A 26418-nucleotide genomic window follows, 5' to 3' on the forward strand; every position below is an offset into this window, starting at 1 on the left:
TGGTTACTGGGGAATCTGGAGTGCAGAATGCGGGGTGAAGGCGAATGTGGAGAGAATGGTCTAGATTCTGCAAAATTGGACAAGCGAAAATGTCATCGGGTAATTCTAGACAAGTCAACGCTTGATGCCGATCGGCAATTTCGTAAATTCTGCTATGGATTCTCCTATCAGCAGCCCTGGCAGAGCAGAAATCGCGGAAACGACTCGACACGGAACACTTCGAAATAGCCCGCTGTTCTTTCATCCAGTGGCCGACCTGCCACAGCAACCCGTATAGCTTGATAAGCTTGCCGATAGTTCTCCCCATGGGATGCAAGCTCGCTAAACCGCTCCAGTACCCAAGATCTATGCAGTATATCGTCTGACTCGATCACCACCACGAATAATGGCCAACCTAGCCGGGCTAGACCTGTCTCTCCCTGGTCTCGATAAACCTTGAAGGCTAGCGACATGATCTCTTTCATGGCCTCGCGTTGCTCTGGTGCCATTGGTTCTTGTCCGTGAGTAATGCGGAGAAAGCAGACAAAGATCGCGTGAAAGCAGGAAACGACCGATTGCATCTCCATCACGAACCGTCTATGGGGTCCATCATCGGGTAGTTCGAGGCGGTTGGCCACGCTTATCAACTCTCCATATCTAGATCTGACGTTGCGGATGGCACCTGCGACAGATTGTCTCCACGAACCGTGGGGGACATTATCTCGATACTCAGCTGCAGCTAGGGCACCGACCATAAACTTCAGCTGAGCGGACTCAGCATCGAAACATGATAGGTCACTACACTGCAGATCCTCCAACAGCTCTGTCTGGGGATACGACCTTCCCCACAAGTCATAGTTGGCAAGAACAGATCGCTTTTGCAGTCGTCTGACCCGTTCCAAGCGATCGTGCGCTTCGCTCTCGGACATGCCAAGTGAAGAGTCTCCCAGAAGGTTGTTGAAAGCCCCGCCAAAGCCATTCAGAACAGCACCTCCATCAGCGTGCGAGAGCCATATGAGTATCTTACAGGAGACAGAGCAAAAGCTCTCAGCTTCAATAATATGTGACACATGGTACTCACTACTTTCGCTGCTGGTGAGTTGCGATCGACCCAATAATATAGAAGTGGCGCCTCGTAGATGTGCATCAAAGCCAATACCACAACCATCGCCAAACTTGAGTTCATACAAGAGCATGAGCCACAAGGTAGCTAGAACAGGTGGTAGATAAGTGATCTCGCTAGGGATCTGCGTAGCCGCAGCGAGCATCTGCAAACCATCTCTATAGTGTTGGATAGCTCTCAGTCGTCTGAACTCAGCATCTGACTCAGACCCAGTTGTCTTCTCAGACCAGGACTGGCCACTGACTGCGCATACCATGTGAAGGACCATGGGGCTCTGCTGAGCTAACTTCCAGACCAGCCCGGGACCGCTGTGCATCGATATCCGCGTCCCTACCATTCCTGGAAGGACAAATCGGAAGAAGTGGATTGCCGAGTGATCGGAAGGAAACAAGATAGCGGCACAGTCGGGTGAGAGCTCAAGTGCAAGGCCATCGTCGGCAATGGTATTCAGTGGTGGTAAACTGATGTCTGCACTCTGAGTATCGGATAACGGTCCGCCTTCAAAACCTTCGCAGTAAGCCTCACCAGAATATGGATGATCACCAGGGGCTGTGAAACTGGTGCTAGGCGTTGACGCCACATCTGCACTGGCGATCAAGTTTGCAGGAGACGATGCAACAGGAGAAGCGATAACGCGCCTGGTATACTTCTTGCGTGGGAGGCGCGTATAGTCGCAAGTCAATTCCAAGCGGATGCATCGTCGGCAAATCGGTCGCGTCTCGTCGCACTTGACCTTCTTCACCCGACACGTCTGACATCCGCCTCGTGACCGTTGGGTCCTCGGCTGCTGTTGGAGTTGGGATTGCGATTGGGATCCCGATGAGTGTGGCGACTCACGGCTCGGGCTTGGAGAACCCATGTGAGATTAAGGGTTGTGTCAATCGCCTATTTCTGGATCTGTCAGGCTGCAGTAATTGAGGAATCAAGAGCGAGAATTGTGGAGTGAAAAGGCGAGGGGGCCGGTTTGTTTTAGCCTCGGCATTTTAGTAAAAGAGTAATAGTCAACTGACTCAGGGAGCTTGTCCATATCTGCAACATCCGCTAGCCTGGCTTACCAAATTGACTATTGGGAGAAGCCCTCACACTGTTGATCTTGATAGTGACTTTATCAATAATTTCTCTCCTTTATTACTAAACTGCAGTCTGGCTATCAAGTTGATAGCGACTTTGGAATGATTCGAGATCATGGTAAGAAACAGGAAGCTCCTGTTGTTCTCTTCATGGAGAAACCGTCCTAAAGGTTATACTTGGATACACCGACAACATCTTCATACTTGCTCGAGCGCATCCACCTGTCGAAGCTCAAAGGGTACTAATATACAGGGATCTTGAAAGCATTGAAGTTGTATGTCCAACTCTCAATTGACTTCTCGTCATCAACACACGCAAAGCTCTTATCATTCTCCCAAAGAGGTCGCTTGGGCCATTGACACAACATCTGCGTCTCTCCTTTATAGTCGCCAGAAGAAACAGTAGCATTAAGTCTCGATGGCTGTTTACCATTCTCGACCCAGTCGATCATAATGTTCATGTTGTTTTGAGGATAAGGACCTGGCTGGAGAGAATTTGTGCCGCAGTGAGCAGCTCCAGGCACGAGATAGAACTGGTACCATTCAGAAAGAGCCTTCTGTGCCTTCTCATCGGACAGTTTTGGATACATGATGGATCGGACAGACTGCCAGTAGTGAACGGAAGAACCTGCTGGGATGCTGGGATCTGATTCGCCATGGTAGTGGAGGAGCTTGCCACCAGCTTCCTTGAAAGTTGTGAGATCGGGATGAGTGGTCTGTAGACTGTCGTAGTAACGGACCATACCAGTGTCCATCCAGTCCACTAGAGTGTCATACGTGACATTGTTGAGGTTCTCGAGGTTATCTAGCTCAAGTAGCTCAATAAACTTTGCAACGTACATGCCACCAGTAGAGGGGATGTTCAGAGTCCACTTGTCGGTTTTGTTGTCGTAGCTGGGCTCACCATCAGATAGTTCAGAGCCAATCTGCCAAGACAGATACGCTCTTTCGTCCTTGCTGTTGAAGACGCCATCGTAAATAGCTCGAGCAACGGCAACACCCTCAGCAGTAACGGTGCCATTCTGCTCTGGGGCATCGCTCGTCTGGCTGCCGGGAGCCTGTCTCTTGCTGAATCCAAAGCCAAGTGAAGAGCTGGTCTCAGCTGCACAGTAGTACTCTTTGCCAATGAGTGACTTGAGGTTGAAGTGAATCTTGCAAAGATCCGTTCGGGAGATGACGCCATCTTTCCTTCCATCGAGAGCGTCGCAGGCCTCGATAGTGGCGTTGACGATCTTCTTGAGCTCACAAGGAGGGGGGTAATAGTCAAGTGTTTGCTCAACGGCGGCAGGGTAGACGTGCAGGACTTGTTGCTGCCCGAAGCGAAACGCAGGAGCTCCAGCGATGACACCGTCATACTCGTCGCCCCATCGTTGAACCTGGCTCATTCCCTCTCGTCCGCCATCCGAGCAGCCCTCGTAGTAGGTATAGACTTTACTCGACTTTGAAATGTCATAAAGGTTCTTGGTGATATACTTTCCGATCTTGGTCATCTCTCCGAGGGCTTGATAAGAGAACATGTATGTCGCATCCCAGTTGATGGAACCGTTGCCGAGAAGGAATTTCTCGTCGAGACTGTAGTTGAAGGCATCGTATCCACCATCAGTGGCTCCTGCAGCAGCTCCATACTTGAGGCCGCCAGTAGTATCAGTGTTGAGAGAGTAACCACCTCCACCCGCAACATAGAACCGGTTTTTGAAGTTTTCGGGATCAGGAAAGGCATACTTGAGGTTGACTGTGTCACCCTTGGTGCCATGGGTGTACGCGACAGTGACGTTACAGTAGTTGTAAGTATCGGTATCACGCCTCATTGGCCCACCTCCCATACCGGCACTAGCATTATAAACCGCCGTAGAAACTGTGACAGTAGATGGGATCATATCAATTCCCAGAAGGGTTCCATTGGAGGGCAGCGCAGCTTTCAGGTTCGAGAGGGTGCATAGTTCCGAAAGAGAGGATGCGAGGGATGGCGAGGCTAGCAAAGCCATAACGACCCCGAAAGACTGTCGCATGATAGAAAGTGAGATATTCAAGAGCGAAGGGGAATTATGATAAAGTGATGCTCAATATGGGGTGCTGGTTGCTCGACATGGCGCAAATCGTTCATGGTTTTATACTCATTCGACGACTGCGGCTTCGTCACCAACAGGTCCGAGCCGGAATCTGCCACGCGTTAATTGTTCCATATTTAAGAGTTTGTTGCAAAGACCTAAATTAGAATGAAGTAATTGATTGAGTCGAAAGCTGGTGGCGATCCGAAATTGGCAAGGAGGCTTAGACTAGATGCCCACTTTCCGCGTGTGGAGGTGTTCCGAGTTAAAGTGGGGGCATACTTAAAGTTGGGGACATGGCAATAAAAGATGAAACCAAGTTTTATCAATGGCTCGGATACAGTTAGCAAGATGGCGATGTCTCGATAACTGCGAGAGGTCATTAGTTAATGAGATGTCTATGACATGAATACAAAGCGTCTAGTGAAATACGTCTGTACATAGAAAGATTCAGAGACTCTAACAGATGGTCTGGCTGCACTTGCTCAATCCCAATATATTTAGAGCATAATGCAATAGTCAGTTGATTGAGGAAGACATAGCGAAATCGATTCAAATAGCATTTGAAAAGATTAAAAGTGCGTGAAGACATCTCCTTTACCCGAGTTGCTCACGAGCGTGTTCTCGGTCATCTCTTTGGACAGTCATATACCTATGTCTATATAGACTACTGCAACAGGCAATGCTGGTCATGGATACCAAAGAACATTACAAATTCATGCACCCGAGTACAGGATTCTTCAACCCTCCACTTGACTCTTAAAGCGTTTATCCATGCACCTGACAACGGCCCAAAGATGGGCTTCTCCTCAAGGCCATTCCAGAAGCCGCTGTCCTGTATTGCTCATGTTGTTAGAGACCAAGTTCGTTTAAATCTGTTTATCGAAACGGGAAGCTCACCGTGGGAGGGTGGGAATTAACAGGAGGATTTGGCTGGTCCTGCCTTTCCTGTGGTGCCCTTCTTGGGTATACAGGTGGACTTGCAACATGGGTTTCTGAAGTCGCAACTGCTGCTACCAACCGAGTTGACCAAGATGTAGTTGATGTTCTCACAGTAGCACACACAGCCTTTCTTTTCGAGCGGCGTTGCCGTGGCGAGTGACATGTACAAGGTACAAGCAAAGAGGAATAACTTGACTTGCATATTGGGAACTTTGGTGATCGGTAAGGTAAGGAAATTGTTGTCTGTTTGGCTCAGTTAGCAGAGGATGTAACACTACCTTATATAGATAAGTAAACCCTCATTGCTCTGTCAACCCACGAGAGCTTATAGGATCTTGGTCTAGTCTCGTCCAGTATTGCCAAAAATGGGGCTTCCATACCAGCCAGCCACGTGCAGTCAATGAGGTTCTAGACGCTTGCTCTTAGCCCCTTTGGTTTTTGTTTAATCGATAGCTGTTTATCCCTGGTCCTCGAGGCCTGCTAAGTCTGCCATGGTGAATATAAGCTCTCAGCCACAGGTCTCAACTGCAAATAACACACCTAGCTCATAACTCCTTCGAGGCTTGCAACCCAAACTTGTGAGCAAACAGAGTTGCCGAAATACCAACGCATTACTTCAGCAGCTTCAGTCCTTTCACGCGGCTCAATACCTATTTCACCACCTGCCTCGCTATTATGAAACATTTAGACAGGTAATGCACCAGCGTTACTCCCTGGTGCTTCAATAAGCGGTGAGGCCTCCATTGTGGCTTGATCCACTGGAACCAATACGATCGAATGAGAATGGACTCATCCAGCCTTGAACACAGCTAGTCTGAGTTGGAGCAAAAGTTACAATGGCGCTTGGTTGTCCGTTATCTAGTTTAGATAGTGGCCTTGTTTGAGCCAGCCATGTTTACCTCTTCTGCCAATGCGACAAATTCTCAGCCAATGGGAATAACTCCAATGCTCTAAGGTATGCAATGGTACCGATAATTTGGGACGCTGTCTTACAAACTTGGGTCTATAGTCATTTCCAGTATAGGAAACAGCCAAGTTTAACATTCCAATAAGCTACTATTGGCTGTCTGACAGCCGCCAAAGCAAGCTGGCTGGGTTACTCAAACTATATGCATATTTTCAGCCAGCCATTTTGCCAACTGGTTTACATTCAGTAATTTGCTAACGGCGTTCTTGTTGTTTTTGGCAATTCATGAGAAGAGCTGAAATCTCGATGAAATGGCATCGTATTGGTGATGTCACTACATGATTGGCTACTCGGCTATTGGGTCGAGAAGTTGCCGATTAAGGGCGCGAGTGACAAGTTCCTGCAATATCCCTTCACCCTACATTCAATCAAGCCATCCAGCCATTGTAGACATATGTGCACTTGTTATTCTTGGGTCTGAGTTGTATTGGCAAATATTCAAGGTTTCCCAGCTTTCACATCCAAGGCAATCTCCTCGCCACATCCCGCTATCATGCCGACACCGGAGCAAGCCTCAGAATTGAGCAATATTCACATACCCGATGCAAACGAGGCCTCACGTAGTATTGACCGAACAAACTACAAATCGACTGATGTCTTGAAGGAGGTCTGGACAGGTCTTGGTCTACCCAAGACCTCTTCGACAGCTGTCAGGCTTCCTGGTAAAGAAGGCCCAGCCCTTCCTTCGTCATTCAAAATCGGAATCCTCGGACAAGCCTCTATCGGGCTTTCTGCGCTTGCGGCTGCTCAGGTTCATGCCTTGCGAAACAAGATCCCCCTTCCTACAGTCACGGTGCCGCTCGAGCACGCAGTCGTAGAGTACAGGTGCGAAAGATTATATACCGTTTCTGACGAGCTTGCTTCTTCATCAGGGGGCGCTATCGGTGGATTGCATAAGACCTCAGATGGCTACGTTCGAATCCATGACGGATTTCCAAACCATGTTCAAGGTACTCTTGACTTGCTTGGCTTGAAAGCTGGTGCAACTCGGGACCAGGTATCTCAGCAGACTGCAGATTGGGCTAGTATTGATTTGGAGAACTGTGGAACGGCAGAGGGTAAAGTCGCGATATATGCTCTGCGCTCATACCGTCAGTGGGATAAGCTCCCCCAGTCGAGGGCCATCAGCAACTTCCCTATTAGCATCAAGCAGGTCTCTCAGTTGTCTCCAGTTGGGCTGCCAAGTACGATGCAGCCTGGCAATCTCAAGTGCCTACAAGGTCTTCGGGTTGTTGAGATGAGTCGGGTGATTGCTGCACCGTTATGCGGCAAGACCTTGGCGGCCCATGGAGCCGAGGTTATTTGGGTGACTTCACCAACACTGCCAGATCTGCCGAGGGTTGACCGGGAATTTGGGCGAGGTAAAAAGACTGTCCAACTTGACATTCACAAGTCTGAGGATCGAAAGCAGCTCCTCAACCTTCTCAAGGACTGCGATGTGTTTGTTCAAGGTTATCGACCTGGAAGTCTTGCCTCATACGGTCTGTCCCAAGATGAGTTGAGGAAGATCAATCCAACCATCATCATAGCCAACATGTCTGCTTTCGGCCCGGAAGGTCCATGGTCAGGCCGTCGTGGATTTGACTCGCTTGTGCAAACATGTTCGGGCATGAATGTCTCTGAAGCTGAACACGCTGGAAAGGGCGAGGCTGCTCGCCCAACACCTTGCCAGGCCCTCGACCATTCAGGTGGCTATATGCTTGCAGTTGGCGTCATGGCTGCTGTGTATCATCGTGCTGTCAACGGCGGTTCATGGAGAGTCGACGTTTCATTGGCGGGTATGATGAAGTATTTGAGAAGCCTCGGCCAGTACCCTGGAGCGAGTGGTTTTGAAGCGAAAGACTTTGAAAAGCCCGATGATGTGCCTGAGGATTATTTCGAGATCCAGGAAACAGGCTTTGGCACCATGAAGTCCATCAGGCACAGTGCTACTATTGAGGGTCTAGAGGTTGGCTGGGATATTATGCCAAAGCCACTTGGCTCCGATAAGCCTGCGTGGGATTAAAGTACTATCATCACTCGCTCAGCCTTTCAACGAATTTTAGAAGATGTTCCCCCCTTTTGATGCCTTGTGTGTCGCTTCTCCCTGTCAATACTTCATGTGTATTTGCGGTAGATCCCAATGCAAAAAGGATTCTTCACAGGTTAAAGCCTGCATCTGGCCATTAGCATTGAATTTCATTGAAAATTATTCGATAGTGCAGTGTGGCGTAACGACTTGCCCCTGGCTCAAGCTTATCTGACCAAGGTTATTGGCCACTGTTCGCGATAACCCTATTCAAAATAGTGGTGCATGTCACTCCAACAGAGTCTAGACTTTCAGCTGAACAGCCACGCAATTTGCGACAATCAGCAAACAAAAAGACATGACTTCCTTCTTCTTAACACTTTGTCTCAGTTTCATTTTCTCGACCCAGTCATTCTTTTATGCCTTTGGGCAGTTTTCATTCTTTCCTATTCATTATTATGGCTAAATCTAAGCGCATTGTGGCTGCTTTGGCCTACCTCAGCATCGTTGCCGTCAGCGCTAGCCCATGCAAGCCGCATACTACGACTGATAACACTGAGACAACTTCTTCTATCACCTACCAATCAACTGTATTAGGATCTGTTACCATACTACCATCTGTTACTGAGACTAGTACCTTGATTGTCAGCTCTGAGACTGAATTGGCCACGGACTCTACCGATACCACTACTACCGCCGTCGGGACTTCTACGACTGGGTTCTCTTCAACAATTGAGACAACAACTAACGCTGCAGCCACCACGTCTTCCGCTGCTCCTGAGATCTTTTGTGCCAACCAAATCTATCGTGGCAATGCTTTAAGCCGTGGTTACACAACAACTCAAGCCACCAGTGAGCAGGAATGCTGGGAGAACTGTGTTGATGATGAGAACTGCAACTCGTGGTTCTACCTTACAGCAGGAGCTTGCAACCTCTACACAGAGACCTTGCACCAGTTCAGTGCTCCCTCTAATGAGGAGGGTCTCTTGATTGGATCCCGCAACTGCTCTCCTCGAGACTATCAAGAGTGCAACGGCAACATAGGCTTTGGTTGGATTGATAAAGAGCCCGATGAGCATAACAGCAATGTCGTACTCGAAGCCGACTGTGCCCATATTTGCATGAAGAACGGCCTCTGCGATGTTTGGCAATACGACAGTCTCTCCCAGACCTGCAACATGTTTTCCGGCTCCTTTTCAGATATGGTCACTTTGGACTCTGACGGTACAGCATCGGGCAGAAAGATGCTCATCGGTGCGCGAAGCTGCTCTTCCGACTTCTTCAAACCTGTGCTTGGGGCATGTAATGGTCAAATGGCGTGGAACAACAATTGGCCACAAGCTTACAGATCTTTCGACCAGTACAAGACCGTTGCGACGTGTGCAAGAGCCTGCTCGATCGACCCAATGTGCTTATCCTGGTATGTTTGGGATGGACAAGGTGATTGTGAGTTTTCGCAGCTTACTCTCTGGTCTGATCCAACGGATATCGCTACGGCAGGTTCACGAAACTGTGGTGTTCCTTAAGGTCTCGTCGATCCTTGGGATTAACATTTGGTTGAGATGTAGATTCTAATTCTTAGACACTCCTTTTTTCACGGCCCTGTCCTTCTTATATATTGTACAATAGTCATTGCATATGCTTGATTGAGTATTCTCATTGCTAAATAAATAAATTCTCTCCTGCAACCAGGATGCAAGCAAGGCAATGCTGAATAATGAAACAGAATTTGTTATTCCCAGATCAGATATCAACTGACTCATTTATCTCTTTCACTGCCTTGGTAGTATTTCGCTAATGACAAGAATAAAATCAAGAGAGAAATACATCTAATAATAGTGGAGGCTTGATCTTGCTGGAGGAACAGGGGTTGGAAAAGGATATCCGACCTATCTGCTATGGATCCTAGCCTTATAATCACTTACTTATGGTCTAGACATAGGATAAGGGGTTGAATAAAAAAGTGCGTCTGTGGATTTCATGGCATTTGTGGATCTTGATTAAAAGGCTACCATCAATCAGCATCATAATCCTGAGTAAAATAAGAAATCCATATTGAGGCTATGTTCGGATCCTTCAACTCGGACTGCTTTCGCACTTTTTTCACCATTCTCACCAACTGCGAATGCGAGAAGACTGTCGCTTGGTGCAACTAATGGTGATTCACCTTCTATTTTAGCCACCTTTTCCTCGAACTTTACTGGGCCACCAGCATGACAGGGGTCTTGCATCGCCTCCTCCCGCTCCGGTACATCGTAGCATTGCCAGCCTTGACATTCTCGCCTAAAAGGCGCATGCATTTAATCCCATTAGCACCATTCTACCAGGACCTGGAACTGGCGGCAATGCAATGATACGTCACATTTAAAGGCTCTGCGCCTGAGGCTTGGTGAAACTCTAACCTGAAGCCAGCGGATTAATAAAATTCCTTATATATATTCTGCACATCTTAGCATCCCCAATCTGTGTTTGGGAAATTTGGAATGACCATTGTTTCATTCAATCGGGATTTCATCAGTCATGGTCAACACTGGGAAACCTAGCCGTGGGTGTGCGACCTGTAAGAAGCGAAAAATAAAGGTAAACATATATAGACTTCCACCTTGGGAAATCTCGATATTATTGATGGCATCTCTAACACAAAGCAGTGCGATGAGCTAGCCCCATCATGCACGCAGTGCAAAACGGCTGGATGGGTATGCCCAGGGCCCTCGGAAAGTAAAATGTTCTTCCGCAACCAGACCACTGCAGATCTTGCCAGAAAGAATGCTGGGGCACTGAGTACAGCATCATCAAGCTCTGCAATGACCCCGGACTCTGAAGTATGGAAACGACCTGTATCTCCCCCAGCACGGGACAGAGCTACTACTTTCTTTATGCGGCAGTACGTCTTTGATATGACTAGTGCAGGAGGAACCTTGCCTTTAAGGGACAACCATGAGTTTCTTCCAGGCCTCATACGCAATCAACAGTCCTCTTTCGGGCTTCTCAGCACAACAGTAGCGGCTGCGGGGTTTGCTGCTCTTTCTAATGCCGGCAACGTGTCAGAATGGCGGGCAGAAGCATTCCGTCTTTATGATAGTGCCATTCGTCAGTTGCAGATTGCCCTGCAAGATCCTGTTCAGAGAGTGTCTGATGAAACGCTTGGTGCAGTATTGCTAATGGGGACCTTTGAGGTGCGGCCTCGCTTATCTCATACTCGAATTTTACGTACTAATTCGTACTAGACTATTGCTTTTGCAGACACTGGCTCACTAAAAGCGTTCAGCCAACACATTATCGCTGCAGCGAGATGCATCGAAATGCGTGGACCAGCCCAGTTCCAGACCGTGGTTGGCTTGAAGATGTTCATGCAGATGCGGCGCATCATGGTAAGACGGATTCCCGCTTGTGGGCTACACCCACTGACCCAGGACTAGATCACAACATGCCACCAGCTGCAGGAACCCATACCATTTGAGATCTCAAAATGGTCGAGTTGGGCCGAAAGAAGCCAGAACAGCGACCTTGTCCCGGTCAATCGCTTTTCCGAGATCAATGAGGTCTTAGCTAGTGTCCGCGCTGAGCTCAAGTACCAACATATCACAGACCCAGCTGTGATTTCTGACAGGCTTCTTAAGATCGATAAGCTTTTCGAAGACTGGGCACAAACGCTACCACCAAGCTGGGTGTATAAGTCTTACAGATCCATCGGTCCTAACGGCGTGCCTTCTAGTAGATATGATCTACAGTACGACATGTATACAGATCCCTGGATAGGTTGCGTGTGGAATTGTTACCGCAATGTCAGACTTTTGATTCACGAGTCCATTATTATAGCTACGCTCAAACACGGCACTGCAGAGCAAAAAGACGCATTGCAAAGCTCAGCTAAAGTCCTAGCCGCGATGGCAGACGGGATCTGCCACAGCGTTGCATACCATCTTGGATACCGTGCTCAAGACGATAGGTTTGAGAGTTTTGCTCAGACAATGCATCTAGGCAGCAATCCGATCCCCGGAGGTTTCTTACTTATTTGGCCTCTATTCTTTGCTGGGATACAGAGAACCACTTCCGCTGATCAGAGGCAGTGGGTTGGTGCAATGATGAGAAGGATTGGAGTGCGGATGGGTCTACAGTTGGCTGTGTCAATGGCTGATTTGCTGTTGGAGACAGAGATACAGGATCTTTCGTTTTCGAATTGCGAGACATTTTTGATCGGCGAATGGTATCCGAACTAGGCAAATAATATTTCTGTTCTCACTATCGCTTCCTCATTGCTTCACTGGCTGGCAACACATCTGCTGTCCTCCCCTCTGTCGCATCCGCATAATTTGATGACGGCTTGGTGATTGTCCAGGATGTGACCATGTTACAGGGTTGCTGGTAGGGCTATCCGGCCAACAGGACCGAACCCTTGCAGTCTCATAAGCCAATTACCCTGGTCTCCTCAAGTGGAGACGGGCGATGACTTATCCAAGCTAAAGCTATTTCTAGTTAGCCATGCGAGAGAGCCAATCACCGTTGCAAATGTCCCATGTTATGCCAAGAGTGTTCCTGTCAGATGTAAGGTTGACTATTAGGCCTAGTAACCGCCTAAGCGGCCGCCGCGTATCTTGTTATTGTTAGGGTGCAGTTGCGGATCACCTCGGTCAGATATTTATATTATTGGTCGATGCAACTGTTGAAAGGTTATTCCGGGTATAGGTCTATATTATTGGACACTGATATGCCTGTAGCAAGTCTGATGATCCGCCAGACTGGATTCATAATGATTTCAAATTCATGCTGCTGAAAACACGGCAAATTCCGTCATACTGGGCTTTAGCCAACAAAAGCTTCTGCAGATCTGATTCACTATCCAAAAAGAAACCAAGCCATCAAGCCATTAGAGACTGCTAATCATGTTTCACTGAGGAAAGTCATAGCAGTCTTCAGGCGGTATGCAATGCAAGAACAATATCTATCAGACAGCAGTTCACGCCGATTCAGAATGAGCTTTGGAGGGGATTTCTGAGCATAATAGCTTGAATGCTTTGACACCAGAGGCGAACCGATACTTTTCGGTCTATTTGAAGTCCCGGGGAGTATCATTAGTCTAAGTCTTGGCATTTCGGTACTCTAAATACCATTCATGTGTCCAGAAACTCCATTAGTGTTCCCAGTCAAGGCAGAACATGTCCAGGAGGCTGGGTCAACGCAAGGTAGCCACGACACCTTTTCTGACTAGCGTCACGTACCCTCGGAGTAGATTGGCCGCTCCGCAACGCTTACCGTTTTCCATATCCAGCTGTGCCGTGACAGATGAGAGTTGGGATGTCGATCCTTGTACGTCGATCCTTCAATACTGCAAATCCACGACTGTTTTCATTTTATCACGCAGCCACGTTTGGATAGATTGGATATGATTACCCGTACATATCAATGCGCCCAAAATCAGCTTTAATTTAGGTGCATAACCTTAACTGAAGTCACAGGGATTTGTTCCTGTGCCCTTCCCTGTTTCATAACCTTTGGGTGGAGGCTAAGGATGAGCTTATTCCTTTGAAACAGTTACACGACTGTGAAGTCGGGGTCTCAGCGAGGATCTCATGCGAATGCGAAAGTGGCAGTGTTTTGTAGATCAGTTTTAGTAGTATAAGAACGGATGTGAGATCCTGATAAAGTCTCTCTCGAAGCGATAGGGACAGAGTCCTATAGTAATCTTTTTCATCTGACTTCTGGTTCCGACCAATATCCGTTTCCTATTTCTCTCTTCCAACCTTGAAGCTAGCTTCTATCACAATGAACGAGACGGGGAACTTCGTCATATTTGGGCCCAAGGCCAACTGTAGCTTGGAAGTACGTATCTTCCCACATTAGATCCAGTCCATAGCTGGTACCTACCTCTGAGCCAAGCCATACAAGCTTTGGCATTGGCTACCGTTCTTTGCTAACGATCTTATTAGCTTTGCCCTATCGAGATGAGCGTTTACGGCTACCGACCTTCTCTTCCTGCCAATATTACTTTTGCCGCTTTATTCACCTTCGCGACTTTCGCGCATGCCTACTTGGGCTTCAAATGGAAAACACCCTGGTTCATGTGGTGCATGATCCTAAGCTGCACACATGAAGTAACGGGCTATGTAGCGCGTATTCTGCTCTGGGTCAATCCGTGGAGTTTTGGTGCATTTATTACCCAAATCAGTAAGTCCTTCAAACTGTCGATGACGAAAGTCGTACTAACACATTGCAGTTGCTATCACGCAAGCTCCTGTTTTCTATTGTGCCGCAATCTATGTCACCCTTGGCCAAAGGTATGCTTATCGCTATGCGGATATCGCCAATTAACTGACCTTTGTCCAGTATTGAGCATTATGGACCAAGCCTTGCTCGATTTCCCACCAAATACTTTGCCTGGGTATTTGTACCTATGGATATCATCTCGTTGATCTTGCAAGGTACTGGAGGAGGTCTCTCGGCGTCCTCATCCGGTGCTAGCCAGGTCGGGGTTGATGTCGCCATGGCAGGACTGATTCTACAAGTCATTATGCTGGTTACATTTAGCCTCTTGTTTGGTGACTACATGTTTCGATACCTACGATCGAAGAAGTCCCGAAATCTCGGGTCGAGAGACAAGCTGTTCTTTGCCTTCCTCGCCATTGCAGTCCTCGCTACTTTGGCTCGTTGTGTCTTCCGGGCCGATGAGCTCAAAGAGGGTTACCAAGGGGAGCTGATCAAGCATGAGGACTTATTCATTGCTTTGGAAGGAGTGTAAGTCTAGTCTTTCCACTTGTCATCGGCTATTCTGATACTCAGCGCCGTTTCCAGGTTGATTGTTTTGGCAGTCTTTTGCCTCTTTATTGCCCATCCTGGCTTTGTCTTCAACCGGCCAGCGAAGGTTTACTACTCTGTCGCTACTGGCACTGAAGCTACTGACGAGATGGCTTATCGATCTAAGCTTGCTGATCCTGTCAGTGAGTCAGAGCACTAGGGTTACCAAAGCGAGCATGGGCCCGAGTGCCAAGGCTAGCAGTGTTTATGTGTTTTTGGTGGCTTATCTGGGTTCAGGAGCAGCATACAAGGGCAATGGATTATATGACAGTAGTATTTAGTGCTGTAATAATGATATTTGTCCAGACTTGTGCCTTCCCTCATTAGCCCTTGGGAATTTTCGGCTTTGGAAAAATCTGTTTGCTATAACAGATGTATAAAGAATACGTTCTGGCACTTCCCGCTCCTCAGTCTGTCTTAATACCACTGTTCCGATCGTTCTTTAGCTCTTCAAGTAGAAGGGTTCAGTAATCTCTATGAGCGAATCTTCACAGCAACAACCTTGGCACCCTCTGTTTTGGTTCCATCGACAGGCTTTGCAAGTGCACCCGATGTGGAAACATACAAGGTCTTCTCCCCCTTCTTCCCATAACTAAATGCTGCAGCAGTCGAACCCGCAACTGTCATCTCGTGAATACCCCCGACGACAGTTCTCCACTTCCCAGTCTTCACATCAACAAAGACGATCGAATTGTCAAAATTGGTAGCGGCATAGATATTACCATTCGTGTCGAACTCGAAGTCATCGAAGAACCCAACACCGCTCGAAAGATCTGCGACGAGTTGAGGCTTGGCTCCCTTTTTCGGGTACCCAGCTGGTGTGATTGCAATACGGTATATCTTGACAGCGTTGGAATTCGTGAAGTACAGGTAGCTGTCGCGGACCTTGATACCATTGATTCCGAAAGCATCAGCTGATATAGGGGCCATCTCGGGGAACACAAATGCCGAATCGTCAAAGACACCCGTAGATAGATCCAGGCGCCCGACGAACCCAGCGACAGAGTCAGATACTAGGACAGCATCTGACCTGCCCGGGATAGCGGCAACGCCGTTGAGAAAAGCGCTCTTCTTGGTCATGTCGCTGATCTTTCTGACTTTCACCTTGGGCTGGTGCCGTCGATTAGGAAACTCGATAGCCCAAGCTTCAAAGGTTCCTGGCGTTAAGTGGCTAAGAGCAGTCGCTTCACTGCCAACAGCAAGGAAGGTCTCAGGCTTTCCAGGGCTCTTGGGTACCTCGGCAATACCAAGAAGTCCGGTGATAGAGGGGAACGTGACCAGCTCTTCAAGACCAGACTTGCAGTCTGCTGGGTTGACGACAGTATAGACAGTCGCCGAGGGCCAGAGTTCCGTTACCAGGAGGTCGCCATTAGAGCGCACAGCAACATTCTCCAACCATGTGCCAAGAGGAAGTTGCCCAATTGTCTTTGCAGTGAAAGAAGAACCCAAAGTGACGGCTGGGAAGGCGATCAGGCTTAGGACAGAGTGAACCAGCATGTTGCTACTTGTTGAGAAGAGAAGGTTACCAAGGTGGTTCAGTTGTTGTTGCTGTTGTCTAGCGGCAATGAAACGATTCAATGGAAAGGCTGCAAGCTATATGGATTTGATGAACCCCCTGGTCTTTCAGCGGCGACAGTCGTTCACTTGTCTGAATGTTGCAGAACACCAAACGAAGCATGCATTATAGCCGAGATTGGCTTCTGGCTCAATCCAACATGTCTAATTGGGTCTCTATGATATCTCCAACGGTTGGATGGCTGAATGACTAGTGACTAAGCCAGATAAGCAATGCTGAATAATGGCGATTTGACTTTGTCAGCTGGGGTTTCGCCACTTGCTCTTGGTTGAGAAATGTTGGTACGGAGCAATTGCAGCGGTCTGAGTGAATTAATTCTCGCTCTTGATCTAGTTGGGAAGCTGCAAAGCGCTGAATAACATGTTTGATAAGCATTCAGCTTCTATGGAATAGTTTCCTAAAACTGGCTATTGACCAGGTTGGGCATAAGTCGCAATTATGCAAAAGTAAATGGAAATTATATTATCTCTGTATATAGCCATTTGACATACGCGTGCCGGTTTAAACACTACTTAGATACGTTTATACTTATGGCCAGCCTGCAATATACTCAGGAATCTAGGGTTGTCACAACCTTGGTATTATTTCTGGGTTCTTTACTAGGAAATATGCATAATCTACATAATTCTCTCACGTGACAATTAGCCTTGAAAATGTAATCGGGCTTGTCAAGTCCTGTTTACCTTAACACCATGGTTCAATTCCCGATAGTAGGTATTAAAGATATATAACAATTTGCCATTATCTATCTCTTCTTTTCCATATACTATAATACTATCCTGCAAATCTTCTTTAGTGCTTATATTACTGCTGTATTTACCTTTCCCATATTTTGCAGTTCTAAATATCTGTGACCTGCAAAGGTATTTAACATTTCAATCAACACTAAACCGTCTATTTTATTATCATGTATATCTTGACACTACCACTAAAATGTCTATTAACTCAGAGCAGGTTTTTATCACAGATTCCCAGTTTAGAATAGACATTTCTGCAAGGCCGGATGCGATCAGACGCGTTTAATGACATATTAAAGCAAGTATGTAGGGTAACCCTCATCCCACTCGGTCCTGTTCGGTGCTGTTTCCCGAAAGTTCCCGGACAGGTTCGCGTCTGACGCGACAGAGGAGCGTCACACGTGATCCCTGAAAACCGAGTTCAGCCGACAAATTGTCCGACGACTCCGGTTCAACGCACTGAGGGTGATCGGAGTCTAGTCCCCTTCGGGAAAGTTCAATCCCAGGCGTCATGATTCACTTGACTCTGATTTGTTAGATCATTGTATTAAAGGCCTCTTTTGAAGCAAATCCGCGGAAATCTCACAACGTCCCACTATAAAAAAGGAATTTTTAGAACGCATGCTTCATCCTGGCATCTACCTATGGGGTCAAGGATGACAAAGTCAGATTTCACAAGCATGAACAATGGAAAATGTGTCGTTGATCCGCTATATATATTAACAAGACATGCCAGCGTTTCTCGACATTCCTCTGCATCGCACAGTCAGAGATTAATTCATTCTTCTTTAATACCAACTATCCGTCATGTCGTTAACAACTTCCCAAGTTGACATTGTCAAGTCAACAGCCCCTGTACTCAAGATTCATGGAGAGACCATTACATCCTTGTTCTACAAGAACTTGATTGGCACCTACCCCGATCTCCGCAACATCTTCAACCTCAGCCATCAACACGATGGCGCCCAAGCCAAAGCTCTGGCTGGTGCTGTGCTCGCGTATGCCACCTATATCGACAAGCCCGAATTTTTAGCATCTACAATCGAACGTATTGCCCAGAGACATGTCAGTCTGAAGGTTACGGAAGATCAATATGCTCTTGTTGGCGAGCAGCTTATCAAAGCCATTGGAGAAGTACTAGGCGATGCCCTCACGGATGACATCGCTGATGCGTGGACGGCTGCGTACGGTCAACTAGCCAATATATTTATCAACCGCGAGAAGCAATTGTATCAAGAGGCCGGCGAGTGGGATGGCTGGAGGAAGTTCAAGATTGCCAAGCGTGAGAAGGAAGCAGATCTCATCACAAGTTTTTATCTGGCTCCATCTGATGGCAAGACACCCCTGCCTTCGTTCCGTCCTGGTCAGTATGTCAGCCTCCGAATCAATGTACCTGAGCTCGGTGGCATCTTCCAATGTCGTCAGTACAGCATGAGTCAGGCACCTCACAGTGACTACTACCGAGTCAGTATCAAGAAGGAGAGTTTCACTCTGGAAGGAAAAGACGAACCTTTGCCCGGCACCGTCTCCAATCTCCTACATAACCACTATCAGGTTGGAGAGGAGATTGAGATGACATATCCTCGTGGCGAATTCTGGCTTGACATTGAAGATGATACAAAGGCAAATGCACCTCTCATTCTAATATCGGCGGGCGTTGGTGTTACACCCTTGATGTCCATGCTCGAGTCAGTTCTCAGCTCGCCTCAATCGAAGATGGCAAACAGACCTATCCTCTGGCTCCACGCAGCTAGAACATCGCAGCACATGGCTTTCCGAACACATGTTTGCAGTGTATCGGCGGGCCACGAGAACGTCGAGACTCTTACCTGGCTCAAGAACGTGGCCCAAAACGATAAGAAAGGCGAAGACTATGATTTCGAGGGACGATTAGACCTCGATGTTGTGTATCAAGCAAAGAAGGAAGAATTGGAAAACAAGGGATCTCAATTTTTTATTTGTGGACCTGCTTCTTGGATGGTAGCAACAAGAGATAAGCTACAAAGTTTAGGGGTTGCGCACGAGCAAATCAACATGGAGCTCTTTGGAACTGGCAGTATCAACCAGGAGTGAGGGGACATATGACTGAGCAATCAGACCAGGCAACAACAAACTAGAATGTAGAATTAGACAATTGACCATTTAGACTTTTCCTCTCTAAGGTATCTTCCCAAAGAGTCTTGAAAACAACAGGCAGTAATAGGGTCTGAGGCCATATAAACATCAGACTTGGAAAACGATCTTCTGGACCTTGGACTCGTTGAACAGGTCGTAGCCTCGAACTGCCTCTGATAGAGGAAGAATGTTGTCGAATAGGAAGCTGTACTCAGTCAGTTCAAGCCAGGCTCTTTGAGCATATCATTGACTCAAGAGTATGCATACCTGAGAGAATCCTGTTCTTGCTTGAGAACTTCCATTGCCTCAGAAAAGATACTTCTTACTGGGCACCGTCCCATTTGCAGACGAACATTTTTACTAAACTCAATTAGCTTCATTTAATATAACAAAGAAGTTGGACCTCACTTGTACGCGTCACTGCCTGACCAAGGGATCTGTTGCATGTTAGTAGAATCCATAGCTGTGCAAAGTATCATGACACATACCTCTGCGTTATGGACACCAATGCTGCTGATGGCACCGAACGACCGAACGAGGTCAAATGCTGTTCGAAGGGCTGGCGATAGCCCGACCACTTCCACCACTATATCAGCGCCTCTGCCATCAGTAACTGACTTTACCTGTTCAATCATTTTGTCCCTGCTCTCCATGAAGTTGAGAGGCTCGGCACCAAGCTTCGCAGCCTGATCAAGTCTGCTCTGAACACTATCCACAGCAAATAGATGCTTTGGCTTGAGCACTGCCGCAGCAACAATGGCACATAGTCCTACGGGACCACAGCCAATCACCACGATAGTCGAATCTTGCATATCTAGCTTCGGCATCATCTCAACTCCGCTCTGGACACCGAAATAACCAGTGGGGAAGATATCAGCCATTAGAATAAGGGCCTGGTCGTGGATCCCCTCAGGGGCCTTGATCACAGTCCCGTCTGCGAACGGTACACGGACATATTCTGCTTGAGCTCCATCGAGATTGGGAGAACCAAGGGCTTGGCTCTTGACACATCGTGCTGAGCCACCATTCTGACAGTAGTAGCACTCGCCACTGTGTAATGTTAGTATTTGCATATGAAAAGCTTTCGTCATAAAAAGATAAATGCAGAGTCTCACCAAGAAGCGGTAAAGGGGGAGACGACTTTGTCTCCAATCTTCACGGTCTTGACTTCAGAGCCCAAAGCAACAACAGTACCTGTAAATTCGTGACCCATGATAAAATCAGGTTCTGTTGGTTCAACGCCTCGGTACAAGTGTAGCTCTCTGATGTCTTGTCAGCCCTCTGCTTATGAGACGTTATTGTCAGATGGTACACACGATCCACACAAAGCAGTCATGTTGACCTTCACAATAATGTCCTGAGAATTCTGGACTTGTAGCAGTTAGTTAAGTGTGACAATGAAGCCCATTACAGCATCCATACTCTGAGGAATTGGTCTGTCTTGCACAGAGATCTTATATGGGCCATTAAAAACCACAGCCTTCATCACTTCTGAGATTGCCATCTTGGTAGAATTGAGGGAGATTATAGGTGATGACGATTTGTTTTTGAAGAGCAGTTGTTTGTTTATCACGCGATGAAGAAAGTGACAGTAATAAACGCCTTTAAGTATCAAGTGGTTTTTAGACCCAACTTAAGTATGCCCATTGTTCTACTCATGCCGATAATTGTTTCTGCTGAGGCCGGAACTTTTAGATCTCCTAGGAAGTCTCTTAACAATTTGTATCCAATCAGCAACGCTTTTCACCAATCATGTGAGCGGAACTGTCTCTCGCTAAGTATGGAAACCGAAGAGATTACGAGTATGATTGGCGCAAACTCAGTAAGTCTCCACCGTTCACGTGCTATTTCGGCTCTTCAAACTCCGCGGAACTTTCTTTCTCCGCCCCTAACTATGACACAATCAACAACTCATACCTTAATGACATCAGGTGCCCAGATTCGCCGAAGCCGTCGGGCTTGTGAGCCGTGTCGGTAAGTTCAGAGTTATTGTGAGGAGAAATTGGTCAGCTGACATATAAATGCAGTCGCAAGAAGTCAAAGTGCACTGGGGAGCGACCGATTTGCTCATTTTGTGAGCGACTTCAACTTCCGTGCAAGTATGCAGCAAGGGGAAGCTCGTCGCAGGATAGCACCACCAAAGCCCAGAAAGCTCAGAAGTCAGACGCTTCCATAATTCACTTTCATATTCTTTGCCTAACCGAAGTTGTAGGAAATCCACCAAAGACAGGGTCCAGGTTCTTGAATCCCAAATAGCGTCCTTATCTGAATTACTTAGGTAAGTCAAAAACCCCGTAGCGACATATCTATAAATAATAATGAGTCACTTGTTAGTTCGCGGACGAATAAAGAAGCTCAGGCTTCTGTACCTTCGCAGCCCCTTCCTTCAACGACAAGCTCGGATGGGAACGCTTTCTTAACTGAGCAGGCTGTTCCGAATGAGCGACAAACTGTCTCTTTCTCAGAAGCCCAGTACGAATCTTATTGTTACTCATGTACCATACGCTTGACTAATTCTGATCTCAGATCTGACCTGCCACAAGATGTATTTACTCACTTTCTACAAGTCTATAGCCAGACAGTGCATCTTCAACCTCTACCATTGTTTGACCTCGCCACCCTGGGAAGGAAACTCAATAATGCTCCTCAATATTTTCTTTATAGCTTCCTAGCTCTTATGCTTGAGTTCACTACTCATGAATACTTCCGGAACAAACACGCAGAGGCATCTAGCTATTACAGCCGCTCGGCAGCTACTACCATACAGCGACTTGCTGCTGAAGGAAAACACCAGGTTGAGATTGTTCAAGCTCTATGCATGATGGCACTGAGAGATATTGCAGGGAAGCGCAATGTAGTTTCCTTCGATGGATCTTACTAATGGTTCTACAGGGAGTGATTTGCCCAGGGCATGGATGTCCATTGGCACAGCGACACGGCTGGAGAGTATCCGTAATCTGTGGAAAAGCAACTCAATCCCCAACCAGGAATCAGCAGAAGAGAACAGATGTTATTGGAGCATTTACATGATTGAGGCCGTCTTTTTCCCTCACATGCCACGGGCCCCAACACATGACCAGACTCGGAAATATCCTCCCAGTGTTGAGCCTCCGCCACCAATTCCACTAGATGCGAACGATTTCAATGCACCGGACTTCGATAATGCTGTTGGTTCATCTGATGACCTAGGAATCAACACGCACGCGGGGAGAATGATAGCAGTCTGGAGTCAAGTTGCCTGTCATCTCCATGAAATCAGACGTGGAGAGGTTCAGATACCCTGGCTGCCAGAGTCTACGTACTCCAAGCTCAATCTTGCTCTTTTTGAGTACGAGGCTCAGTTCAACCAGAGACACCTGATGAGGAGTCTATTCCCTTTTCAAAGAACTTCAGAAGAGATACAAGCATACCGCGAGTATTGGAATCCATGGTTGACCACGCATTTAGTATTGCATGCGTCTCTCGCCTTATTGAACCACCCTTTCATTCACTTGGTGGCTTTACGCCGCAATAAAGGTATGAGCCAGTCCAGGTTGTTCTTACAACAGGTCGTAGATCAAGCTCTCTTCCACTCTGGATGGGTATTCTGGCTTGTTGGAATATTTGAAGATTTGAACATCGAGATATCCAATCCCCTCATCGGGTTAGCTGTTGCAGCAACATCGACAATTCCATGGCTCTACCAATTTGTCAAGAATGCCAAGGTTGCTAGCAAAGCCAGCCAGAATTTAGCCAAGGGACAGAGATTGCTACAACGCCTGTCGAAGACTTGGCCATGCATGTCACACAAAGTATGTTCCTCCACTACGAACCCGGTAGTTACTAACCGTAATCCCCAGCTGCAAGGCCTCCAACGACTCCAATCACTTGCCATTGGAAAGTCACCTGAAGCCGGTGCTGCTGATACCGCAATTAATTTTCCACCGTCTATGATATGGGAACTTCTCGATCCGATCATTTATAATACCAGACTATCCACTGATCCTTCTGACCTATCCACAGAGGGCCTCCCTTACGTCAGTATACATGTCACAACAGACTTCTTGCATCCTCTAGCGGATGACGAAGGCGATCAGACGTCGAGTCACTTCAATTGGGAAGACAGTCTCATGTATGGGAACGACCTGTTGCAGGACAATTACCCTGCATCACTTGTTCCCTTTGATTTCAATGTAACCTAGTCTCCCGTTGCAAGAATGGCTATTTTTGTATCTCGTAGGTGACAATAGTGAATGGGAAAATTGCTAGTACCGGCACCGTTGAATAATGATATCGGGAAACGGCATTTAACAGTTCCGATTAGTTTACCAGAACGGAATGTGTCGTGACCCATAACAACGCTAATTATAAGCCCGCCCATATCCATCACCTGTCAAAATCACGCAACAACAGAGCTAGGGCAAGGTCAAAAATTTTCGACAAGCCTCGTGATTTACGAAATGGCATGCAAAGTCCAAAGGCGATGATAATTATTGCCGTTAACCCGATTATGACAATTCGCTTAGCTTATCTTGCAGCGCCATCTTCTGTGACGTAGTCACGATCTTCTGGAAAGCATCAAGTCGGCCCACTGTCAGAAGCAAATTACATGTGATGTTCGGGTTGGACTACCAAAACCTCGGGCATTAACAAATCACCAACGGACTTCTCAACAATCAGATCATATCGTGAGAAAGAGTTTGCTTGCGTCACGCAAATTGGAAATGAGGATAAATTAAAGGAGTTGGCCGTGGTTGGCGAAGGTATTCTTGAAATAATCATCACACATAAATTCCACTATATTCCAACATCTTAAACATCAATTCGCTATTCGCTATGTATTACAGCAAAGGCAACTATGAAGCCTTTGCGCGACCACTCAAGCCTGAAGGTATTGAGTCCAAAAGAGCATGGATTGTCGGCTCTGGCCTCGCTGGTCTGTCAACCGCCGCATTCCTTGTGCGCGATGCTCAAATGCCAGGAAAGAACATCACCATCCTTGAAGAACTGAAGATCCCAGGCGGTGCCTTGGACGGCATCAAAAAACCCGAGAAAGGGTTCGTCATCCGCGGTGGCCGCGAGATGGAATCTCACTTCGAGTGCCTTTGGGATCTCTTCCGTTCTGTTCCCTCGATTGAGGAGGAGGGGGCTAGTGTTCTTGATGAGTTTTATTGGCTCAACAAGAGAGATCCGAACTTCTCGCTCCAGCGCGCTACGATCAATCAAGGTCAAGATGCAGAGACTGGGAAGCTGTTTACTCTGACCGAAAAGGCCCAGTCAGAGATGACGAGGCTTTTCCTTGCTACTAGAGCTGAAGTTGAGAATAAGCGCATTGACGAAGTCTTCAGCGAAGACTTCTTCAAGAGCAACTTTTGGCTCTACTGGCAGACCATGTTTGCTTTTCAGACCTGGCACTCTGCTTTGGAGATGAAACTGTACCTCCATCGCTTTGTCAACCATATCAAAGGCATGCCTGACTTTTCGACCCTCAAATTCACCAAGTACAACCAGTATGAGTCTCTTGTGCTGCCATTGCATAAGTGGCTCGAGGATCAGGGTGTTGTATTTCAGTACGGCACCGAGGTTCAAGATGTCGACTTCAACATTGGGGAGAGTAAGAAGACTGCAAACTTCATTCATTGGATCAGAGATGGAGAGAAAGGTGGTCAATCTCTCGGAGTAAACGACCTCGTCTTTATGACTATTGGTTCGTTGACGGAGAACTCTGGCTTGGGCGATCAACATACCCCAGCTAAACTACATGATGGTCCAGCTCCCGCCTGGGACTTGTGGCGTCGCATCGCAGCCAAAGATCCCTCTTTCGGCCGCCCAGAGGTTTTCTGTGACAACATCCCTGCGACAAAGTGGATGTCAGCAACTGTCACGACTTTAGACAAACGTGTTCCCGAGTATATCCAGAAGATCTGCAAGCGAGACCCATTCAGCGGAAGAGTCGTAACTGGAGGTATCGTCACAGTCCGGGATTCTAGCTGGATCATGAGCTGGACTGTCAATCGTCAGCCTCACTTCAAGAACCAGCCCAAGGATCAGATTGTTGTTTGGGTCTACGGCCTTCTTGTCGAGAAGAACGGCGACTACGTTAAGAAGCCCATGCAAGATTGCACTGGCGAGGAGATCACCCAGGAGTGGCTATATCACATGGGAGTCCCAGAGAGCGACATCCCTGTTCTTGCGGCTGAAGGCGCCAAATGCGTTCCAGTAATGATGCCATATGTCACATCTTTCTTCATGCCACGAAAAGCAGGGGATCGTCCCGACATTGTTCCAGCCGGAGCAGAGAACTTTGCCTTCCTTGGGCAATTTTCAGAGACGACACGCGATACTATTTTTACTACAGAATATTCCGTTCGTACGGCTATGGAGTCGGTATATAAGCTTACTGGAGTGGACCGTGGTGTTCCAGAGGTATTTGGTTCGACTTATGATGTGAGAGTTTTGCTTGATGCAATGTGTCAGTTACGAGATGGCAAGGAATTGGCGACGTGGCTGCCAGAGCGTATTCGAAGGTTTCTTGTCAACAAGTTGGAAGGATCACAGATTGGCCAGTTGATGCATGAGTATCATCTTATTTAGTTAATTATTGTCGCTTAGAGCATATGTATCTATAGAGTCAAATATTCTCGTTATTAAAATATGGTCTGGTGGTAAAATATCTCGAGATCGTATAGCGTTTGAATTCAACCTCCGTGAAGTATGGGAGATGAGTCCCAGCCTAAAAGCACCTCATTGCCTAATACCACTATGGATTAAGAACGAACCTCCAGTATCCGGCTGGTTGTTATGCAAGGGATGTATTAGAGGTCCTACGATCTCTCTTTCATTGTAGACGCAGAAACAATTCCAACTCAGTAATCAAATATGAATAATACCATCTGTGACTGTCTTGTTTGATTAGTTGTAAAGGTAAAGTAAAGTAACAGGACTACAGTCCAGGAATTGCGCTTTGCCTGCAACGACGTTCAATAAACAGGGTTCAGCCATAAAGCACAAGGCTTACCCTAATTCAGGGGACTGTGAGATAGAGGCATGCCAATCCCGCCAATTCCTTGAGTTTATTTTTA

The 26418-nt window shown here is 47.2% G+C and overlaps 11 protein-coding genes across 12 annotated transcripts; 7 read left to right on the top strand and 4 right to left on the bottom strand.

Moving 5' to 3' along the window:
• Window positions 1-103: 103 nt before the first annotated feature.
• Window positions 104-1961, bottom strand: FOIG_15388 (uncharacterized protein; the record flags this gene model as incomplete). Its single annotated transcript, XM_031216746.1, has 1 exon — window positions 104-1961. The coding sequence occupies one exon, from the start codon at window positions 1959-1961 to the stop codon at window positions 168-170; it is 1794 nt and encodes a 597-aa protein (XP_031053579.1). The 3' UTR covers window positions 104-167.
• Window positions 1962-2414: 453 nt separating this feature from the next.
• FOIG_15389 (tannase) lies at window positions 2415-4181 on the bottom strand (the record flags this gene model as incomplete). The annotated part of the gene is made up of 1 exon (XM_031216747.1): window positions 2415-4181. The coding sequence occupies one exon, from the start codon at window positions 4179-4181 to the stop codon at window positions 2415-2417; it is 1767 nt and encodes a 588-aa protein (XP_031053580.1).
• A 2441-nt stretch (window positions 4182-6622) lies between these two features.
• Window positions 6623-8134, top strand: FOIG_15390 (uncharacterized protein; the record flags this gene model as incomplete). The annotated part of the gene is made up of 1 exon (XM_031216748.1): window positions 6623-8134. One exon carries the CDS (start codon window positions 6623-6625, stop codon window positions 8132-8134), a length of 1512 nt encoding a protein of 503 aa, XP_031053581.1.
• Window positions 8135-8595: 461 nt separating this feature from the next.
• Window positions 8596-9663, top strand: FOIG_15391 (uncharacterized protein; the record flags this gene model as incomplete). Its single annotated transcript, XM_031216749.1, has 1 exon — window positions 8596-9663. The coding sequence occupies one exon, from the start codon at window positions 8596-8598 to the stop codon at window positions 9661-9663; it is 1068 nt and encodes a 355-aa protein (XP_031053582.1).
• A 1004-nt stretch (window positions 9664-10667) lies between these two features.
• Window positions 10668-12357, top strand: FOIG_15392 (uncharacterized protein; the record flags this gene model as incomplete). The annotated part of the gene is made up of 4 exons (XM_031216750.1): window positions 10668-10717; window positions 10786-11313; window positions 11365-11508; window positions 11557-12357. The coding sequence occupies exons 2-4, from the start codon at window positions 10861-10863 to the stop codon at window positions 12355-12357; spliced, it is 1398 nt and encodes a 465-aa protein (XP_031053583.1). The 5' UTR covers window positions 10668-10717; window positions 10786-10860.
• Window positions 12358-13800: 1443 nt separating this feature from the next.
• On the top strand, window positions 13801-15090 carry FOIG_15393 (uncharacterized protein). Its single transcript, XM_031216751.1, has 5 exons — window positions 13801-13957; window positions 14065-14302; window positions 14352-14412; window positions 14462-14869; window positions 14927-15090. Exons 1-5 carry the CDS (start codon window positions 13901-13903, stop codon window positions 15087-15089), a joined length of 927 nt encoding a protein of 308 aa, XP_031053584.1. The 5' UTR covers window positions 13801-13900; the 3' UTR covers window position 15090.
• Window positions 15091-15403: 313 nt separating this feature from the next.
• On the bottom strand, window positions 15404-16426 carry FOIG_15394 (uncharacterized protein; the record flags this gene model as incomplete). Its single annotated transcript, XM_031216752.1, has 1 exon — window positions 15404-16426. The coding sequence occupies one exon, from the start codon at window positions 16424-16426 to the stop codon at window positions 15404-15406; it is 1023 nt and encodes a 340-aa protein (XP_031053585.1).
• A 1416-nt stretch (window positions 16427-17842) lies between these two features.
• FOIG_15395 (uncharacterized protein) lies at window positions 17843-21039 on the bottom strand. Of its 2 annotated transcripts, XM_031216753.1 has the most exons (7): window positions 20780-21039; window positions 20674-20728; window positions 20473-20619; window positions 19846-20407; window positions 19766-19794; window positions 19625-19717; window positions 17843-19562 (listed from the first exon to the last, which is right to left on the bottom strand). In XM_031216753.1, exons 1-7 carry the CDS (start codon window positions 20859-20861, stop codon window positions 19466-19468), a joined length of 1065 nt encoding a protein of 354 aa, XP_031053586.1. In that variant the 5' UTR covers window positions 20862-21039; the 3' UTR covers window positions 17843-19465. The 2 variants fall into 2 exon arrangements, with proteins under 2 accessions (XP_031053586.1, XP_031053587.1); XM_031216754.1 differs by having other exon boundaries at window positions 19208-19562; window positions 20473-20728; window positions 20780-21026.
• Window positions 17897-19481, top strand: FOIG_15396 (uncharacterized protein). The gene has a single exon (XM_031216755.1). The coding sequence runs from the start codon at window positions 18050-18052 to the stop codon at window positions 19313-19315; it is 1266 nt and encodes a 421-aa protein (XP_031053588.1). The 5' UTR covers window positions 17897-18049; the 3' UTR covers window positions 19316-19481.
• Window positions 21040-21278: 239 nt separating the features above from the next.
• Window positions 21279-23668, top strand: FOIG_15397 (uncharacterized protein; the record flags this gene model as incomplete). Its single annotated transcript, XM_031216756.1, has 4 exons — window positions 21279-21331; window positions 21385-21431; window positions 22250-23148; window positions 23197-23668. The coding sequence occupies 4 exons, from the start codon at window positions 21279-21281 to the stop codon at window positions 23536-23538; spliced, it is 1341 nt and encodes a 446-aa protein (XP_031053589.1). The 3' UTR covers window positions 23539-23668.
• A 28-nt stretch (window positions 23669-23696) lies between these two features.
• FOIG_15398 (myosin-crossreactive antigen) lies at window positions 23697-26080 on the top strand. Its single transcript, XM_031216757.1, has one exon. The coding sequence runs from the start codon at window positions 24173-24175 to the stop codon at window positions 25928-25930; it is 1758 nt and encodes a 585-aa protein (XP_031053590.1). The 5' UTR covers window positions 23697-24172; the 3' UTR covers window positions 25931-26080.
• Window positions 26081-26418: the final 338 nt, after the last annotated feature.

Source organism: Fusarium odoratissimum, assembly GCF_000260195.1.
Source record: "Fusarium odoratissimum NRRL 54006 unplaced genomic scaffold supercont1.51, whole genome shotgun sequence".
NCBI classification, from domain to species: domain Eukaryota; kingdom Fungi; phylum Ascomycota; class Sordariomycetes; order Hypocreales; family Nectriaceae; genus Fusarium; species Fusarium odoratissimum.

What these genes read in the sequence shown, in the direction of transcription:
- FOIG_15393 (XM_031216751.1), top strand. Translation starts at nt 13,901, where the DNA reads ATGAACGAGACGGGGAACTTCGTCATATTTGGGCCCAAGGCCAACTGT. An exon ending in TGCATTTATTACCCAAATCA is followed by an intron (nt 14,303 to 14,351) that starts GTAAGTCCTTCA and finishes AACACATTGCAG; the next exon opens with TTGCTATCACGCAAGCTCCT. An exon ending in TATGTCACCCTTGGCCAAAG is followed by an intron (nt 14,413 to 14,461) that starts GTATGCTTATCG and finishes ACCTTTGTCCAG; the next exon opens with TATTGAGCATTATGGACCAA.
- FOIG_15396 (XM_031216755.1), top strand. Translation starts at nt 18,050, where the DNA reads ATGTCGTTAACAACTTCCCAAGTTGACATTGTCAAGTCAACAGCCCCT.
- FOIG_15395 (XM_031216753.1), bottom strand. Translation starts at nt 20,861, where the DNA reads ATGGCAATCTCAGAAGTGATGAAGGCTGTGGTTTTTAATGGCCCATAT. An exon ending in AGACAGACCAATTCCTCAGA is followed by an intron (nt 20,729 to 20,779) that starts GTATGGATGCTG and finishes AACTGCTACAAG; the next exon opens with TCCAGAATTCTCAGGACATT. An exon ending in ATGACTGCTTTGTGTGGATC is followed by an intron (nt 20,620 to 20,673) that starts GTGTGTACCATC and finishes ACAAGACATCAG; the next exon opens with AGAGCTACACTTGTACCGAG.
- FOIG_15398 (XM_031216757.1), top strand. Translation starts at nt 24,173, where the DNA reads ATGTATTACAGCAAAGGCAACTATGAAGCCTTTGCGCGACCACTCAAG.